Below are 19,088 nucleotides of genomic sequence, written 5' to 3'. Positions count from 1 at the left end.
CCATGTTTTAAAAGGGCATGGATGTCACATCAGATCAACCAAGGGCCTAGTTAACGTTTTTTGCCTGGTGCCTAAAAGTGTATAATGAAGGCACCAGGCAAACTTCCTTGGGGAGAGCCTTCCATAGACGGGGAGCCACTGCGGAGAAGGCCTGTTCCCATGTTGCCACCCTCCAGACCTCACAAAGAAGGGCCTCAGAAGGTAGATATAGGGGTGACAACTAGACAGTTCTAATGTCAACATTTGTAACTTTGGGAAAGCTCAGCCTGTTCTGGACGGGCTCCACTTCTGTTGAAAGACAAGGCATTGTATCCACGAACTTATTGTGTTCATGGAATGATTTCTGTTCATGCAATGGAACTTTATTTCCTCCCTTGTGTGCCCTCCAAATCTGCTCTGGAAGGGTGGGAGGGGGACCCAGGACAAATTTGTGTGATGCACAGGAATGGGAAGTCCTACAAGTGATGCCACAGGTGCAGTGAGTGCAGAGGATACAACCCCAGGTTTTCAATATTTGGATACTCCTGGATCCAGCTCTGCCTCTAGCCTCCTGTTTAGGAGTATTTTTGCACATCTCTGGGTGGCAGTGGCGTAGCGTGGGGGGTGCAGGGGGGCCCGGCCGCACCGGGCACAACATCTGGGGGTTAGGGGACGCAAATCCACGGGTTAGGGGGCGCAAATCCACAGGTTAGGGGGCGCAAATCCATGGGTTAGGGGGTGCAAATTACTTGCCTTGCCCCGGGTGCTGACAACCCACGCTACGCCACTGCTGGGTGGTGTGTCCCCTGCAGTTTTTCCTGGGAAAGGTAGATCAGAATTCAGTCCCTAGAGAGGTAAATTGTCTCCATCTATTATGGCTTTCAGATGAACCCCAAAGATTCTTCTGTTTCGCCAAACATTTGGCTTGATGTGATTTTCTCTCCAGTGTGAGGTTAGGTTTAATCTTGTGTGTTTTGTGCATGCATGTGTGTGTGTGTGTACACACACACACACACACACACACACACACACCGTGTATTTTCTACCATCGTCAACTTACAGATGGCATCAGTTGAACTGGAGTTGTTATTTACAATAGTGTTTTTCCATAGGTTGAGCAACCATTAAGATCAAAGAAAGCAGTTTGGCACAAACTCTTGTCAAAACAACGTAAAAGAGCTGTTGTGGCTTGTTTCAGGATGGCACCGTTGTATAATCTGCCAAGGTACATAACTTTTAATTTTTCTTTTTACATGAGACTCTTGCTATTGCGCTTCAGAACAGTGGGTGTTCTTACCTGACATGCTTTCTGTGACACGGTACTGAAAGTTCAACCAGTTTCTTAAAGTTTCCTGTTGAGCCATATTAAAAGAGCATCATATGTCTTTGTAAAAGAGATGCTCTAATCCTTAATTCTGTTTCAAATGGAAATAGATAGAACACAAGACTCGCAGAAGCATTTTGTAAAGCAGTCTTAACAGTATTCTAATAGCACACTAGGATCCAAAATTAATTCTAACCTCAAGTAGCACTGCAAAAATACATTTCTATTACATTTCATTACCTTTTCATTGCTTTTCTGAATATCTGAAAGTCTTGTATTTGGTGAACTTATATATCATTTTTTTAATCCTTTGCAGTCCCCAGCTGTTTTAAAACAGTGAACTGCAATCCTAAGCAAATGTACCTGGAAGTGGGTCATGTTGAACTCAGTGGGCCTGCTTTTGGGTAGCCATTCATATATTTTTGAAGTGCCAGGCTGCAATATTTTACTCACTTATTTGGGAGTTAGCCCACTGAACTATATGGAACTTACTTCTGAGCAGGCGTGCATAGGATTGTACTGTTGGAACTGCTTATCCTTCCCTTTTGCACATAATGGCAGGACATACAGCTCTGTGCCTGTCAGTAAAAGGGTTGGGGCTTAAGAATATCCTCTCCCACATATTCAGCTCTTTGTGCTGCACCTAGGGGAATTATGCCCAAGATCCTTTTAGGAAACCACTTAGAAATTATTTCAAATAGACCTGATAGTTATGCAAGTGTTACGCAGTCCATTCTCTTTGAACCACAATCAGTAATATGTTAATTATACATTTCTTCCATTTTTCTTATTTTAGCTTCCAGGTTGCGTTGGGAAATGGAGAACTCATTATTTGATTACCGTATTTTTCGCTCTATAAGACGCACCAGACCACAAGCTGCACCTAGTTTTTGGAGGAGGAAAACAAGAAAAAAAATATTCTGAATCTCAGAAGCCAGAGCAGCAAGAGGGATCCCTGCGCAGTGAAAGCAGCAATCCCTCTTGCTGTTCTGGCTTCTGGGATAGTTGAGCAGCCTGCATTTGCTCCATAAGACGCACACACATTTCCCCTTACTTTTTAGGAGGGAAAAGTGAGTCTTATAGAGCAAAAAATACGGTATTTATTGGTGGGGCGAGGGAGCAGTCCGAAAATGGTTTAACAGTATATTTCAGGATTGCTGAAGCTTTATTGATGTTAATGCAAACCTCTGGTCAAAATTTTGCAGTCCACCCAGATATACCTGCATCTCTCTTTTTTTTGTGTTTGGACCTATGGTTGTTTGATTGGCCTTGACTGTTTTCATAATTTAGGATGTGTACTGCTGTTTAGTTCCTTGTGATAGTAAATCTTTTTTTTAAAAAAAGAATGAAAGCGTATTCTCTCCTCAACAGCTGCACACACCTCATCTCATCTTGCTCAGGAGGCATATCTGATCCTCCAGAATGGATTTTGGAGGCTGTAGGAAGCTGTAGAATGGCAGATAAATCCTTAACATTAATTTCCTCAGCATTTCTTTGAATCTAAGACATTGCTTTTATGGATTAAGTAGGCATAACTGTGTGATTTCAGTCTCACTCTCTATTTTCTGTTGACATCTACACAATATTTTAAAAATGAAGGACACAATTTGAGTAACAGCAGAGATGGGGAACAAGAGTCCCAATAATATATGGAATTATTTGTGACTACCCTTCGTGACAATGGGATATCCCCGCTTATGCATACAATTTTGGCATGGTGGACTGCAAACTGTATGGACTTGCTATGTTATGAATATGAATATCTGTATTTGAGTGTGACATTTGAAGAACTGAACCTTTGTATTTAAGAAGAATCCTAATACTTAGGATTGTCGTCATTATTTTTAATATAATCATGGCCATATAGAATGAGATGAGATGCAAATCTATTAACATAAAATGAGATGTAAAATTATTAATATATTTTACATATTTAGATAACCTTTGCTCTTAATTGCTTTACTATAATTAAATTGTGTTTTTATTGTTAGTTGAAACCTATATGCTTTTCTTCAGACACAAAATTAGCAATTTCTACCTGAGCACCTTCCAACGTGTATGGCTGGAAAAAGTACATGAAAAAACTCAATATGACAGGCTCATACTCACATTAACGGTAATGTAATGGAGAGCCTCTTGCTTACGCACACACCTACTCCTTCCCAGCCATGATATGATGTCATACAATGGGTTTGTACAATTTAATAAGGGATTCTGATTGGTCAGTCCAAGTTGAAAAAAATAGTAGAAATTCTGTCAGTGAAGCACAAGAAATGAATTAAATAACAATTTATTGTATGCAATAACAAATGAAAGGTTCATATTCAATGTGTTATGTGTTTCCTAAAAATGACAGTGCTTAAGTTGTATTTGCTGTGAGTGTTTCTTTAAAAAGTATTGTTCTCCAGAGGTTCCTAGAAGATAGTCAGTAGTACCTTTGGGATGACATCGCCTACTGAAGCACACATGCTGAGCTAATCAATCTTCACTTCCTTTTGGAGGAGCACCAGTTTCCTAAACTGGCTCTGCTTCATGAGGCTCTGCCTGATGAGGCAACCGGCCATGCAAATCTGGAGCACATATGAGCCCAATTCACAAGCGGGCTTCTTCTTACATGCTTTTCTTTCACTCTTCCTTTATTTTGAGTTATTTCCCCACTCTGCCTCTGACACTTCCTAGAAGGGCTGAGAGGCTCTTTATGAGGATTGAGGCTGGCGCTTCAAAGGCCCTAGTTTTCCCACCCTCACTGCAGGTGGAAGAGGGACCAGGCCGCACAATGCTTCATCTCTTTGGTGGCACCCTTTGCAGTGGCGTAGCGTGGGTTGTCAGCACCCGGGGCAAGGCAAGTAATTTGCGCCCCCTAACCCGTGGATTTGCGCCCCCTAACCCGTGGATTTGCGCCCCCTAACTTGTGGATTTGCACCCCCTAACCTGTGGATTTGCGCCCCCTAACCCTAACCCCCAGATGTTGCGCCCGGTGCGGCCAGCCCCCCCTTGCACCCCCCACGCTACGCCACTGACCCTTTGATCCTTATTGACCCATGGATCACCAGTGATGCCTAACCAAAGTCCAGGAAGAACAAGCTGCAACACATTCCCCTATTCCCAGTTATAGGTCAGTAGGATGGGTTGAGGTCTCTACCCCCTTGGTTGAAGGCAAGCAGCAACCGTTTGGGACGTAGGGCTCCCATAATGCAGTTCTGTCCCTGCCTTTGGCAGCCAGTTGCCATTAGCTCCCACTGATCTCAGTTTTTTCTTTTTTTCTTTTTCACTCCTTTTACCTACTTTAGACCTTAAATAGCATAGATAGCTTAGTCTGTGTCTTTTCTCCCTCAACCCATAGCTGCGTTTTATTCCTCTTCACTTTGCCTTTATTGCATGGCCAGGCAAAGACCCTCCGACCCCTCGTGACCCCTGGGAGGAATAATGACTCATGACAACATGTTATGGGATTAAAATTGGCCACAACTTTATTAAACTTTCAGATGTAGGGAGACCTTGGCATTGGTCGTTTATCCCTCCCAGTCCCCGGCTGGGAATCAGGGGGATATCAGGGTTATACAAACTGTGTGGGGATTCGGCTGGCTCTGGAAAACGTATGCTTAAGCAGAGAGCCTGCCCCCCCCATTTTGCCGCAACGCACTGACAACCTAATGGCGTATGGCCAGTGACTCCCCTCAACAAAACCCCTTTAACGGGGAACACTGGGATCACCACCGCAGGGGGGACGTGGGTCACCACTTGACGCCCCCACCCATTTAGGGAAGATAGACTAAAGGATTCTGGGGAGCCAGCTGAGAGCTCCCAGGTAAGTTCTGCCCTCATTGTGTGTGCAGGGCAGTCCTAATCCTACCTGGTCAACTCCCCTGGCAACACCTTCCCAGCTGGGATTGGTTAACTGTCTGAGGTTAGGCAGGAACCTCCAGGTACCCAGCTTGGGGAGGCAAAGCCAGTCTGACTTGCTGGGGATCGTGTAGGGCCCCCCATTTGAAGTGGAGAGCGGGCATTCTGTTGTTCCCCCCCCCCCCCGAAGCACATCCTGCCACCTCGCCTTATGCTGCTCTCCAGTTTTTTCTTTTCATTCTGTTTCCCTCTTCTTCATCAGTTCTTGGCTGAACTTCTGCCTGTTCTTCAGACCTCTTCTGCTCAGCCCAGATGAAGCTCTGAAGGACTTTCTGGTTGAATCCAGACTCAAATTTAAGGTGTTGCTCACTTACAAGAGAGATTACAAAAGACCCAACAGGATGTCTTCTCCATATTTCTACAACCAGTCCTTTCATAACTTAAGGCAACAGTGGAAAAAGAGACTTTAAACCCAACAAATTGTAGAACAAGCCACACCACACCCCCCAAGTGCTCTGAGGTTAATTAGATTCTGCTGTATGTGCAGTAGAATCTGCAGTGGAATATGAAGATATGAAAGCTTTTTTCCCATACTCTCTATATCTATTGTAAGTTACATTCTGTGTAACTTAAAGTAAAGGTAAAGGTACCCCTGCCCTGACAGACTCTAGGGTTGTGCGCTCATCTCACTCTAGAGGCCGGGAGCCAGCGCTGTCCGGAGACACTTCCGGGTCACATGGCCAGCGTGACAAGCTGCATCTGGCAAGCCAGCACAGCACACGGAACGCCGTTTACCTTCCTGCTAGTAAGCGGTCCCTATTTATCTACTTGCACCCGGGGGTGCTTTCGAACTGCTAGGTTGGCAGGCGCTGGGACCGAACGACGGGAGCGCACCCCGCCGCAGGGATTTGAACCGCCGACCATGCGATTGGCAAGTCCTAGGCGCCGAGGTTTTACCCACAGCGCCATTTCCGTCAAACATTGGGGAAATTGCTTATTTATTTTATTATTGTTTTTATATCACCATCCAAGGATCGATCACAGGGCAGTTTACAATATAAAAACACAAAAATAAATACCATAGTAACTGACAAAAACAATGATCTGGGTTTAAAAAAAAATATTTACTGACCAATCAGAGGAACACAATTGTACAAAATCCATATGCTTACTAATCATTAACCGCATAAGCTTTTATACTGTATTCCGTTTATCCCTCTTGATCTCACTTTCACCCCCCCTCCCAGGCACCGCTCTATTAACCTGTTCCTCCATGGTTATCAGAAATATTGGATAGAAACAGAGGAATATTCCTTTGAGGAGAAACTAGTTCAGGATTTGGCTGTAAGTACAGATATGGCTGGTCCCGGTTTCAAATGCCCACATTGATCCATATTATCTAACTATATATTTATATCTGTATCTATCTATATTAAAATGTGTATCCCTCTTTTCCTACGCCAGAGTTAATGTTCTTAAATATATAAGGTATCAGAAAGAAATAGCCAAGCTGTGCAGTATAACACTGATATATTCTGTGCATCCATGGACACAGCTATGGCTTATGCCAATATCCGAAATTGCTTTTTTATTTTTTAAAAAATATAGTTTGAACTAAAACTTATCATTGTTCTGCTTTGTTCAGCTTGGCAATTCCTATGTTTTAATTAGCATTTTCTTTGAAGGCTTAACACAATTAATGCTTCTTTGTGGTTTGGATTTTGGTTATTGCATAGCCCTCCTTTTTATTTTAACATTTCTAAGCTGTTGTATAAGTTAATTTGGCTTTCTCCTGATACTCTAATAGAGTGGTATTCTAATGAACAATAAACTTGTATGACAGTATTAAGCAACAAAAGTTTCCTTCCATATATTAAAGTTGGGATTATTTGTGCTTCTACTTCAGCTTTTAATAGAACTTACTTCTAATTAAGATAACTATGTGCATGTATTTCTAAGCTTCAGACAGTTTCAGATGTCTTCTTTTTAACTGACAACCTAAGAAGTGATTTAATTATTGTTTTATTTCTGTGTACATGTAAAATGATTCGTTCCCCTAACTATCATTAATAGAGGTTTCCATCGCATGAATGCAGTGGAGAAACCAAGTAATAGTTTTATTAGTTAATTACCTCTATTAGTTTGTAACCATTTCAAGAGTTGATATGAAGTGGTATTAACTTATCACTGTGGGAAAAGTTTACTGACCTAGAATATTCCTTTTCTCTTAAAATAAAAGTGCATTTCAGCTGTCCCTGATATAAGCTGCATCCACATTAAGCATTGAATGAGGGACTGCCATTTTGCATTCTTTCACATTTTACAGGGCTCCTCATAACATCATCATCTGCTTGTAATTTTCCTAGTGCTCCGTCTGCCTTTTTCTTTTCTCACTACAGAAAGTCTGGGTGCTTTTTAGAGGAATAGAAAAGCAGTGCAATACTTGCGAGTGTAGATGCTGCTTTTCCATCTTTTAAAGAGATGTGGTTTTGACATGGATAGTAAAGTTATCAGGCAGGTGAAACTATCATATCTCATCTATCTCTTTGTAGTGGGCCAGTGGCGGAGCCTCATGCTCCGGCACCGGGGGCGGAGAGCAGGTGGGGGCAGGGCTGGCGCACGTCCCAGGGGCAGGGCACATGTCCTGGGGGTGGGGCACCCAGTGCGGATGGGGGGCAGCCACGATGGAACCCCACCGGGATCGCGCTGCCAGGGACAGGGCGCTCCCCCCACCCCCCCTCTTCCTCTGCCAGTGTAGTGGGCAACATTTTATAATCCCTTCAAGTTTTAAATCACTTCTTAAATTAGTACTAAAATCCTTTTGTGCCTTTTAAAAAAAAAAATACTAAAATGGCAGCAAAAATATGGTGCAGTGCTATAACACTACAGCATTGATTTTAAAAAGAAAAACGTATTTCTAGCCTCTGCAGTTTTAGCATTTTTTGTAGAATTAATATTTCCAGTCTATAATTCCAGTCCGAAACAAACATTTTTTGGAAATTGCATTAATAGCAATGAACACTCACGCTCAAATTAGGTAAGTACATAATGCTAAATAAATAAATGTTTTTAATTTTCAAAGTATTTCTTAGAATTACCCACCCAACTCCCAATTCACACAAACAGCTTTTTAAATCTTCTCTTCCACATCCACAACGGATATTCAATGGGAGTTGAATATAGCAGAATGAACATATAGGGAAAGTGCAATAGCTGCAGTTGCCTGGAAAGTCAGTTGCAATTCTGTTTGAAGTTTACTGTGGAAGAGCGATGACTTAATAGTGCTAAGAACCCACCCATAGATTATTTAGTGTGGTGGAAAATTTTGTACATAGGATTGTCTTTTGGAGATTGGCTTTGATGCTTTTACAGTTGAGTTGTCAGAGGTATTGAACAAGCAATAGGATTTGCGTGAGAGAGATTATATTACTGTGTTTATTGTAAGAGGTTGTGTGGATGGTTGTACATAAAACCATGCATCGTGGCAAGCAGAGACAGAAATGGGCTACGCACTTCATTTGTCTGACCTAGGTATGTGATATGCTTCAAATGCTCTGAAGAAAGTGTAATTCTCATGAAAAGCGACAGCATCTAAGGGCTCAGAGACAGCTGCATTCTGCACAGAATAAATTGCTCCCACCACCATCCATCTCAGATGACTCTGTAGGGTTGACAAAGAAGGCCCAGTCATGCTGTATAGACTTCAGAAATCATGGAATCATGAGCCATAGAACTGATGTGCCATCAGTAGCACCTGTTGAGTTCCAGGGCAGGCCAGGCAGAACAAATCAGACGCCTGAATAATAATGGGCATCTCATCAAGTGTTTTCCTATAACTAGTTACATTTCTTTATATACTTTGTTCAAAAACATTTATAAATGTACTGGTGTTATGTTAGAGAAGATCTTGTGACTCAAGACGGTTGGTTTGCAAAGGTTTATTGCATTTCATTGCATTTCTTTTACTACTCATGTACCCAATATAATTATTGCACAGACTCCCCCGCAAAAAAGTGAGGAGGAGGAAGAAGAAACTGAAAAACATCCTGATCCTCTTCATCAGATCATTCTTCATTTCAGCCGGAATGCTCTAACTGAACGAAGGTAACTGCACTTTATTCAACGCTATATAGACCCACCATCTTTTCTGCACCCTAAGTCGTCCCCCACTTTCAGAAACAGTTTGATTTGTTTAAAAACAAAAATAATAACACGATCCATCAGGGAACTGCTCCATTTGTTTGGATGTTCCACATAGTTAGCCCATTGCTATAGTGCTGGAGATGACAGTGGAGATTTCTCTTAACTAGAGGGGAAATGATGGTCCTTTTTTGAGTAGTGTGTGGGAAGATATGTGGGAAGATATTATTGTTAGGTGTGGGTGTTACTGTGCTACTTTTAAATGGTGTTAATCTTAAATAAGATTAAAGAGTAGAAAGTAAGTCGACGTTAAAACTTTTAAGAAGTATGCCTGTTTAACAGTGAGATTACAACCTTCTCAAAATCCTCTTGTGGGAAGTCAATTTCATACCTGATACGATCACAGATAATCATCAGCACCATAGAAAATTCATGGCTGAAATCTCTGGCTGCTTGCAAGCACTTTTAGAGTACAATAGCGGATAAATAAATTCCACTCTCGTGAGGTACACAGATGTATTATTCAGTTGTGAATGCACATGGTAAATATATGTTTTAACAAAGAATTTGACAAAGTTCTTAACCTTATAGGGTTGTAAGATCGTATCATGGGATTGCAAGAAAATGAAAGTCTCTCTGCTTTGATGATTATTGGAACTGCAGCTCACATATGTTATAACTACTGGCTTTTAAGTCCTCTTCAGAAGCTGTTTTAATAATACTTCCACTTTCTTACAGCAAATTGGAAAATGACCCTTTGTACACTGCATATTCAGCAATGATGGCAATGGTGAGTATCTAATTTCATTGTTAATTCTGCACTGATGACAAAGGTGATTATTTACCCTAAAGGAAATACTCTAGTTCTTCAGCTGTTTTTTTCATAGATCTCCGTAATCTGTGTTTATCCTATTGACAGTTCAGCTGCCTGGTTTTAGTATTACACAAAATTTATACCTAATGTGAAACTATGCCCTTGAAGCAGCTGCTTCTAATTCTATATAAGCTGTTTAAGGGGTACATTTAAGTTTTTGTTTAATTCCTAACTATTGAAACAGCAAATTGCATTTTCTATTTTAGCATTCTTGCTGTTTTCAACAGGTGAAGTTACATAAGTTCTGTTGATAGTTAAGAACTGATCCTGTCCTAAAAAATACAGGTGCCAGAACTCACCATGAACACCTCCCTTGTTCTCTTAGAATGTCAATGGCACCCACCTGAGAGGTGCCAAAACTGAGTTCCCACTGGAAAAAAAGCCCTGCTCTTGTCTATCATCAGCACAGTACTCATATGTGAAGGGATTCCCATAAGGCTTAATAAAGCCCCATTTCCCCCTCATACCCTCATGACACATGTACATATTCCATCTTGGAAGCAGAGCAAAACATTCCCTTAGAAGGGACTCATTTCTTGGAGGACCAACAGCTATCCTCTTATGCCAAGGATACGTCTCTGAGGGCTGGACAGATCCTGGTAGTGAGTGATTTGATTGTTAAGACCATAAATAGTTGAAAATGTTCTTGTCGTTGCCCGTTGCCTAGGTAGCCTATTAGATAGTGCTTGGGGATAAGTCAGTGGCTGTGGTGGATGGTTGGTACCAGTTACATAGGGAAGTGTAGTTATGAGGTCCTGGAAGCAAAATTTAGTTGCTGAGTAGGATGCTGAAAGCCAGGACGTCCAAGGTAACTCTGAAATCTTACCAGTTCAACATATGGGGTCAGCTAGACAGCTGCAGCATTTTAATCGCAAAGCATGGTTGAGATGATGGTCTTGGGAGGAGGGGTTTGGAATTTTTCAGGCACTGGGGAACTTTCTGGACAAGCCAAATTTGTAAAAAGAAAAGAAGGGGGGGAGGACGACCTCCACTTAAACCGGGATGGAAACAGACTATTGGTGTTTAAAACTGAAAGATGCCAAAGCAGCTTTTAAACTGATTGAGATTGGAAAGTCAACAGTGGCCAAGGAGGATCTGATTTGGAACAAATCTTCTGGGATGTAGGAGATAAAATTAAGGAATATTTAAACAGGGGAGGTGTAGAATTGGGCATTAGGAGTGCAGGGGCACAGGATAGCAGTCAGAAAGGCCAAAGCACCACAGGTCAAAATGCAAGTGCCGAAGACACTTGAAGAGAGAGGCTGTATACAAGTGTGCATATGCTTATGCTGCAAGCTTCCAAGCCAAGATGGGTGAACTAGAGTGCTCAATCATGGAGGATGGCATTGATATAGTGGGCATAATAGAAACCAGGTGGAACTGAGAGAACCAGTGGGTTCTCTGCATATGAGCTCTGCAGGAAGGACAGGAAAGGACAATACTGGAGGTAGTGTTGCTTTGTCTGTCAAATACAGCATTTAGTCCAGCAAGCTAGAAATCCCCAAAGGGACAGACTTCTCACAGAATTGTTGTAGATGATGATATCGGGTCCCAAGAGTAATTTAGTACCAGGGTATGCCTCATTTGCAATACCGACATTTGGAGAACTCTATACAGTTCTCATTGCTTCACCTCAGAAAGATATCGTAAAACTGGGAAAGGTTCAGAAAAGGGCAACCAAAATGATCAAGGGATTGGAGCAACTCCCTTGTGAAGAAAGATTGCAGCCTTTGGGACTTACACAATAGAAGTTAATAAAGGGATTCGGGACACGGAGAAAGTGTGAAGAGAAACATTTTAATCCATGTCTTGTAACACGGGGACTCGCGGGGGGGGGGGGGGAGTAATGAAGCTCATTTTGGGATATTCAGGACAGATAAAAGAAAGTACTTTCATATATGAAACTCACTCTTCCGGGAAGCAGTGTTGGTCACCAACTTGGATGCCTTTAAAGGATTAGACAAATTCATCGAGGCTAAAGCTGTTAAAGGCTACTGGTCATGATGGCTATGTTCCATCTCTACTGACAGAAATTAGCCTTGCAGATGATAGAGTGCTGTTGCATTCAGGCCCTGCCTTTGTGCTTTCCACAGGTTCCTGGTTAGTCACTGGGAGAACAGGCTGCCAAACTATGTGGGCCAGTGGCCTGATCCAGTAGGGTATTATGTTATATTCACCCAGACCTTGTTCCTTTGCTTGGCCAATGAATGAATGCTTGAAGCTTGTGAGGAGGAGGAGGGAAGAGGGACTTTGTTGTGTTTTATGGGAATGATATTTATTGGCAGACCAACTTAAAAACTGTTAATCAGGTTGAAAGACAGCGTCAGGTTTAGAATACTGATTTAGGGCTTGAAAATAACCTCTGGTTTGGAAAGTTGCTAAAGATAGAGAATGACCATTCAGAGGAAATACTGATATATATCGGGCTTGATAGCATTATGATAGGAGACACAATTGATCATTCCCAGGTAGAATGAATTCTGTGTGTGGCTGTTGCCATGGGAATCAGAGAACACTGAGAGAGAAACCAACTGAAACAGAACCCTAAATGAGCGTTGGTTGGAAGATAGCTGGCTTTTGTACACGGTTGGGACACTTACACTGAGCTGCTAGGGATCTTAGCCTAATGTGGCATGAAAAGAAAATATAATTACTGGAAGACAGTTCATAAATTGAAAAGTGGAGTACCTGAGGCCAGTTGATAATACTGAGTTGACTAGCACAGGGTGGTGAAGAAGCCTTTTAGGACCAGCACCTCTGGAATATTTGTTTGGTTTGGCTGGAAAGATTGGGGATAAATCACTGTGTATAACTGCAAGTACAACATGTGAGAAAATGGGAAAGGGGTGGGGAAGAGCAGGTGTAAAAGTTTTAGCCCTTTCTGATACCTTTCACTCTCTTTTTCGCTGTCCATGCCATGAAAAGCATCTCTGTCCGCCATACACTTTTCTTGTCTGGGTACTTTACAATCATTGGCCAGGATGTGGGTGGGTGAGCTGGGGGAAATCTATATAATTTCTGACTAGGTTTGAAGATTTAGAATGAGCATGATGTTTTATTCCTCTTGTGGGTGCTGGGTAGGAGGAAATAGTTCCCATATGTGCCTGCCTTCTAAGAAATTCAACAATTTGTTTCTTCTTAATGCATGTCTATAACTGTATTCATTGTCTGAGTCCTCTGTATGTGAAAGTCATAAACAATTTTTGGAGAAAGGTTTAAGACTCTGCTTGGATATATTAAACCACTCTTTGACTTTATCTGCTCATTCAAAACACTATAACCAAATAAATGTAAAATAGCACAGTTTAATTCAATCTGAACCTATTTCCTTCTAATGAGAAAAGAGCTGTCAGAGTGGAGAAAGTGATGATGATGAAGAAGAAAAAGAGAAGACATTTGAGGTGAGTTAACTTTTCTTAAAGTATAAACCTTTTGCCTAATGAGCTAGAGTAATGTGTTATTCAAACTTACCAGAAGTTAGAAAGCTTACTTAAACTCTCCCTGAGAACTGCATACATATTTATGAATGTCATTATGATTATGATAATATTTTCAGTTACTGCAAACAATGTTTGAGATTGATCCTGCCCCATTTTTTATGATTTTTCCTCTTACCTTCTCTCCTACACTTGGTTTTTTCCTACCTTTTGTTCCATACACCTGGAAAAGCTTCTTATCTTTCTTTTTAAATTCAAATTGTTCCTTCCATAGCTTTTATTTCATGCACATTATTACTCCAGTTGCAAGCGAAGTCTCATTATACAAAAGTGTTATGGAAAACTATTATAAAAATAAATACCAGATGTTGCTGCACTAGGGTTATTATTTGTCTGATGGTCCAATTCACAGCTGATCTAGTCCTATTGATTATGGTTTAATGGGGTTGTGGGTGAATGTGTAAAACAGTCAGTTTAATATATATTTTTACTCTTACTCACCTTTTGGCTACTAATGGCAGATACCATTATATATCAAGGAAATACAAATACTTCTGTCTGTATCTTCTCTCGCAGGAAAAAGAAATGGAAAAGCAAAAAACTCTTTATCAGCAATCTCGACTCCATGAACGAGGAGCAGCAGAGATGGTATTACAGATGATTAGTGCCAGTAAAGGTAGCATTCCGTAAAATGTTATATATTCATTTGTTTCTTTGGAAATATGTTCCATTCTATCTGAAGGCCACAGAGGAGATGATAGTTGCACATTAAACATACTAATGTTAAAAAAGCCAAAAATGTACAATAATAAATGACCACGCCATCCATGTGGGACCTGCAAGAATATGTTGCACTGTAGAGCGCTCGTGTTTCTATCTGGCTGGCTTTTACTTTATTTCAGAATGCTGTGTTCTATTCCCCACCCATTGATTTTCCTTCCCTGCTCTCCAACAGTCAGTCAGCTTTCTGTGGCAGCTAGACATGCTCAGTCCTCATTGGGCTCTTTGGAATGGCTTCCTCCTGAGGATTCTTTGGAATAACAAATTGGACTCCTGCACCTTGACACATCCCCCTAGTGGATGGATGGTGCCTTTTTGACTAAATAAAGACCAGTGCTTAGATTCATTGCTATGAATATATATGATCTTTGGCGATTGTTATAGTGACATTCGCTTCAGCTTTACTTTAGCTCAAATCAAAGGACGTGTGTGCGCACTGAGGTACAACAGTTCCACATATAGCAATGCTTTTAAACATTCAAAACTTTGAAAAGCACCTCAGGATGTGGAATAAGGTGCTGCTGCTTAGAAATGTTTTTGGATAGTAATTACTTAATTATAAAATTATTCTGTTCTTGATTGACAGGTGAAATGGGACACATGGTAGTTGAAACTTTGAAACTTGGTATTGCTGTTCTAAATGGAGGAAACTCAGTTGTTCAACAGGTGGGCCATATTTGGATGTGATAGATCTGTATGCATGTTACTTTGATTTTGCTAATGTTTTACTGTTAAAAGCATTGAGAAGTTGAATTACCACTGAGGAGAATTCAGTTATGTTCGGAGAATGATTTTTTTTTACAGAAAATTCTCTTTCTTTTTGCTTATGTTAAGTAAATTGGCAAATTCTTTACGCAAAACCAAATCTCCTCTTCTTTTGTTCAACCTTTCTTTTACAGAAAATGTTGGACTATTTGAAGGAGAAAAAAGATGCTGGATTTTTTCAGAGTCTTTCTGGCTTAATGCAATCTTGCAGGTAAAGTCATGAAATATAACCATCTACTTCTAACTATATCAGCATGCCTATTTGTTTATACAAGCTGGAAATTTCCCTCTCTCCATGTAATCTCTTCCAAGTGATATGAAAATGTCTGTGTGATGTGGGATTTAAATGCTAGTATGAGAGATAGCTATTGGCCAGCAACAATTCCTGCAATTGTGATATCTCCTCATTGTGATGACTAGAATCAATTATAGCTATATTCATGAATTTACTGCTTCAGACATGATTTTTCCGCATGAACTTATATTTGCGGGTAGTATTGTGTATAGAAAAATATTAGAGACGAACTAGAAACTGACAGCTGTTCATTGCCATGAGAAACCATGATTTATTGCAATGGAAATGAAACATGGAGCTAACTTTTTTCATTAAACCATAGTTTAGGTTAACCACAGTTTAGGGTTTAGAAATAATGCTAAACTGTGACTAATCAAAAACGGAAGTGGAAGCTTTTGATCTTGTCAAAGGAGGAAGAGAGAATGGGGAGGTTGAGGCTAAGTACGGATCGTTTTCTTTACAAAAAAAAAAAAAAGACATTTCTCATGACATCCAATGACAGCTAAGGTGTTGTTTATGTATTAGAACTCAAGGATATTCTTGACATAGTTTAGACAGCAAATTGCCCCATCCCAAATATTCATGATGTTAGTTGAATATATCTCTTAATTTGCTTTAATATCACTTGCAAGTAAATAGACTAGAAATTGTTTCATACTTTCAACACATACATTTCAAAATGGAATTAGTAATATTTGCTCATTGCATCAATATGTATCTCATACTGTGTATCTGTGTGGACAACAGTATACACAGTGGACATAATCATTGGCCACATGGATGATCTTGTGGCTCTACTGTAACTGTAGATGAGGCATAATGCAAAAAGGCTGGGCTGGGTGATGGAGCAGCAAAAAAAACCAAATGCGATTAGGCTGCGTCAACCAAGTATAGTGTCCCGATCAAGGGAAGTAATAGTACTGCTCTACTCTGCATTGGTTGGTCCTGTGTTTAAGAAGTTTAAGAAGCATATTGACAACTTGGAATGTGTGCAGAGGAGGGCCACCAGGATGATCAAAGGTCTGAGAACCAAGTCTTATGAAGAATGGTTGAGGGAGTTGGGTATGTTTAGCCTGGAGAAGATAAGACTGAGAGGTGATGTGTATGATTGTTGTTGTTTAGTCGTTTAGTCGTGTCCGGCTCTTCATGACCCCATGGGATGTGTATGATAGCCATCTACAAATAACTGAAGGGCTCTCACATGGAAGATGGAGCAAGCTTGTTTTCTGCTGCTCCAGAGGCTAGGTCCCATACCAATGGATTCAAATTACAAGAAAGGAGATTCTGACTAAACAAGAAGAAAGTTATGTCCAGTGTATGCTACAAATTGTCCTAGATGCTGTTGTACCATAACACCCCTGCTTTACCTACCTACCACTCCTAGGTAATATATTGATACTTATCGTGACCAAGGAATGTGTGCATAAACTTGCATTTTTCTCAGAAACTGCATCCATTAGGTTTTACTTAAAAAGCAGTGAGAAGATTTGGTACATGCACTTTTTGCCCCTCTGACTTCTCATACCAAATCCCCAGAGAGCTTTCTCATCTGAGGCGAATTTAAAGAGCAGCTTAGTCTTTATTCTTATGGGTATAATATAAAACATTTCCTACCAGAGGTGAGACACTTCTCCTGTCTTTGCTGGAGTCCTTGACTATCTGCTATTACATTCCCCTTCTCTAGTGTAAGGCTTTTTCCTTTGGAGCCAGGAGGGCTTGCTAGCCATTGCACCTTTGAGTATTACTCTCAAACACTTGGAAACCCTCAAGGGAGTTTATCAAGTGTTTGATTCTGACACTTTAGACACGCAGTTGACAACAGAGACATGGTAATAACAGAAAGAGTTGGGGGGTATATGTTTCTTGTCTTCATGGTAGAGATGTTATATCAAATCTGGGTGTTGTAGGTTGTTACTGAAATAAATATTTGCTTATCCCCCCCCCCCTCAAAATTGTGTTCACTAACATTTACCCAGTGTGGCCTAATTCCAAATAAATGGGCCTTAGACTGCACTTCTGAACAACCTTATCTAGGAATAAGGCCTGTTGAACTCAGTGATTCTAACCTATGAGAAGAATGCAAAGAATTGCTCTGTTAGCACAGTAATTGTACACTATCCTAATCCCCTCATCTTTGCATGGGGGCTAAAATATGGCAGATGCTTCGACAGCCTTGCTTGTGGGTAGCTCTGCAGTTACAAAGGTTCCTGCTGTACCCAGTTGGGGAGGAAGCTACCACTGGCAATAGGGTCAGGATGTCAGAAGTTTTAGATCCAGTGGATCCAAAGTCCCAGGGAGCCCCTCAGCTACCCCAGCCTGGAGCTGGCACAGTATTTTCTTTAAACAACAACACCCAGCCTCCTCCTGCCTTGGCCAGCATAAGCAGTCACAACCAGATCCAGCAGGTCTGCCCTGCTGCTCCATAGCCAGAGATTCAGATTCTTCTGTTAATTTGATATTTAAAAGTGTGTGGGTTTCCTAAGAATATTATGTCTTCACCAAATGGTGGTAATTATAATGGAAAAGAAGCCAACTTCAATGCGATTCGAAAGAGTGAAGAGGAAACATTATTCTTGAGGTATATTCTGTTCATTTTCATCTCAACATATCCATGCAGTCGCTTGCCCCGATATCCATAGATGGAATATTTTCAAGCAGGCATGTGTTATGGAGGGAACTTGGACCCCTTACAGATCATTAAGGTCATCCACCATCTTCGGTAGTGCTAAAATTTCAACCGTCACCTTCCCCCTTTGAAAACCTTTATAACTCATTTTTACTGTTTGTATGTTTTGCTTGTTGTATGCCAGCAGTTCAGGGTTTCTGTTGCTAATAGATACAGCAATCCTTTCTGAATTGTCTTTTTCTTAAAAAGTGTTCTTGACTTGAATGCCTTTGAGAGACAAAATAAAGCAGAAGGCCTTGGAATGGTTACTGAAGAAGGAACACGTAAGTATACTCATACTTCTAATTCACATAAGGATTACACTTCATTTCCCCCCTTTTAATACCAAATTGGTTGGGCCTTTTGAACGTTTTTTCTGTTGATAGCCTTGTTAAAATAATGTAGCATTATACTATTATGTCTTTTTTATAATTTTTCTAGAGAAACAGTTAAACGAAAGATATTGTGTAACTTATAACTTGCTTATCCTATATTATTATTATTTTTCTTTGATCCACAGTCATCGTACGTGAGCGTGGTATGTTTGGGTTTACAGCTTTTGATGCTATTGTGTGTTGCAAACAGAGAAAGAAATCTTCTTTAATTGCATCTTTCCAGACACCCTTTAGGTTTACTTTCATGGTCTGCAGCCGGTTGCGTGTTGAGCTTGGAGAATCAAGTTGATGCTTAATTAAAGAAGTGTCTTTCATATTTAAGGCATGGTTTGATAATGACTAACCATTTCCTATTAGATCTTTAGTCCTGTAGTTTTGATCATGAATGCTTTGGAGTGCTAAATATTTGGCTTTGCTTTTTTCTGTTTCATAGTTTATTTTTTATCATTCTCTCCAGTACATTTCTTTTTTAAAATTACTGTAAATCAGCTTACAGTATTTGCTTTTTATTGAAATCACTTAGTTTGAAGGATGCTGTTGGAAGACTATCTGTTCTGCATGTTTCAGAAATGACTGATGATTGCATAATTC

The 19,088-nt window shown here is 40.6% G+C and overlaps 1 protein-coding gene across 1 annotated transcript in view; it reads left to right on the top strand.

Moving 5' to 3' along the window:
• Positions 1–19,088, top strand: part of RYR3 (ryanodine receptor 3) — a 255,484-nt gene that overhangs the window by 211,632 nt on the left and 24,764 nt on the right. The window contains exons 76-85 of the mRNA XM_083449419.1: positions 1,092–1,204; positions 6,394–6,490; positions 9,144–9,250; positions 10,025–10,076; positions 13,505–13,561; positions 14,174–14,273; positions 14,964–15,043; positions 15,277–15,353; positions 18,313–18,386; positions 18,623–18,640. Coding sequence (XP_083305545.1) covers positions 1,092–1,204; positions 6,394–6,490; positions 9,144–9,250; positions 10,025–10,076; positions 13,505–13,561; positions 14,174–14,273; positions 14,964–15,043; positions 15,277–15,353; positions 18,313–18,386; positions 18,623–18,640 — 775 coding nt within the window. The remainder of the gene's footprint in view (positions 1–1,091; positions 1,205–6,393; positions 6,491–9,143; positions 9,251–10,024; positions 10,077–13,504; positions 13,562–14,173; positions 14,274–14,963; positions 15,044–15,276; positions 15,354–18,312; positions 18,387–18,622; positions 18,641–19,088) is intronic.

The sequence above is a fragment of the Podarcis tiliguerta genome (assembly GCF_965153285.1).
Source record: "Podarcis tiliguerta genome assembly, chromosome: 1".
Lineage (NCBI taxonomy): Eukaryota > Metazoa > Chordata > Lepidosauria > Squamata > Lacertidae > Podarcis > Podarcis tiliguerta.
The sequence above is the reverse complement of the archived record's forward strand: the minus strand, read 5'-3'. Positions and strand labels throughout refer to the sequence as shown.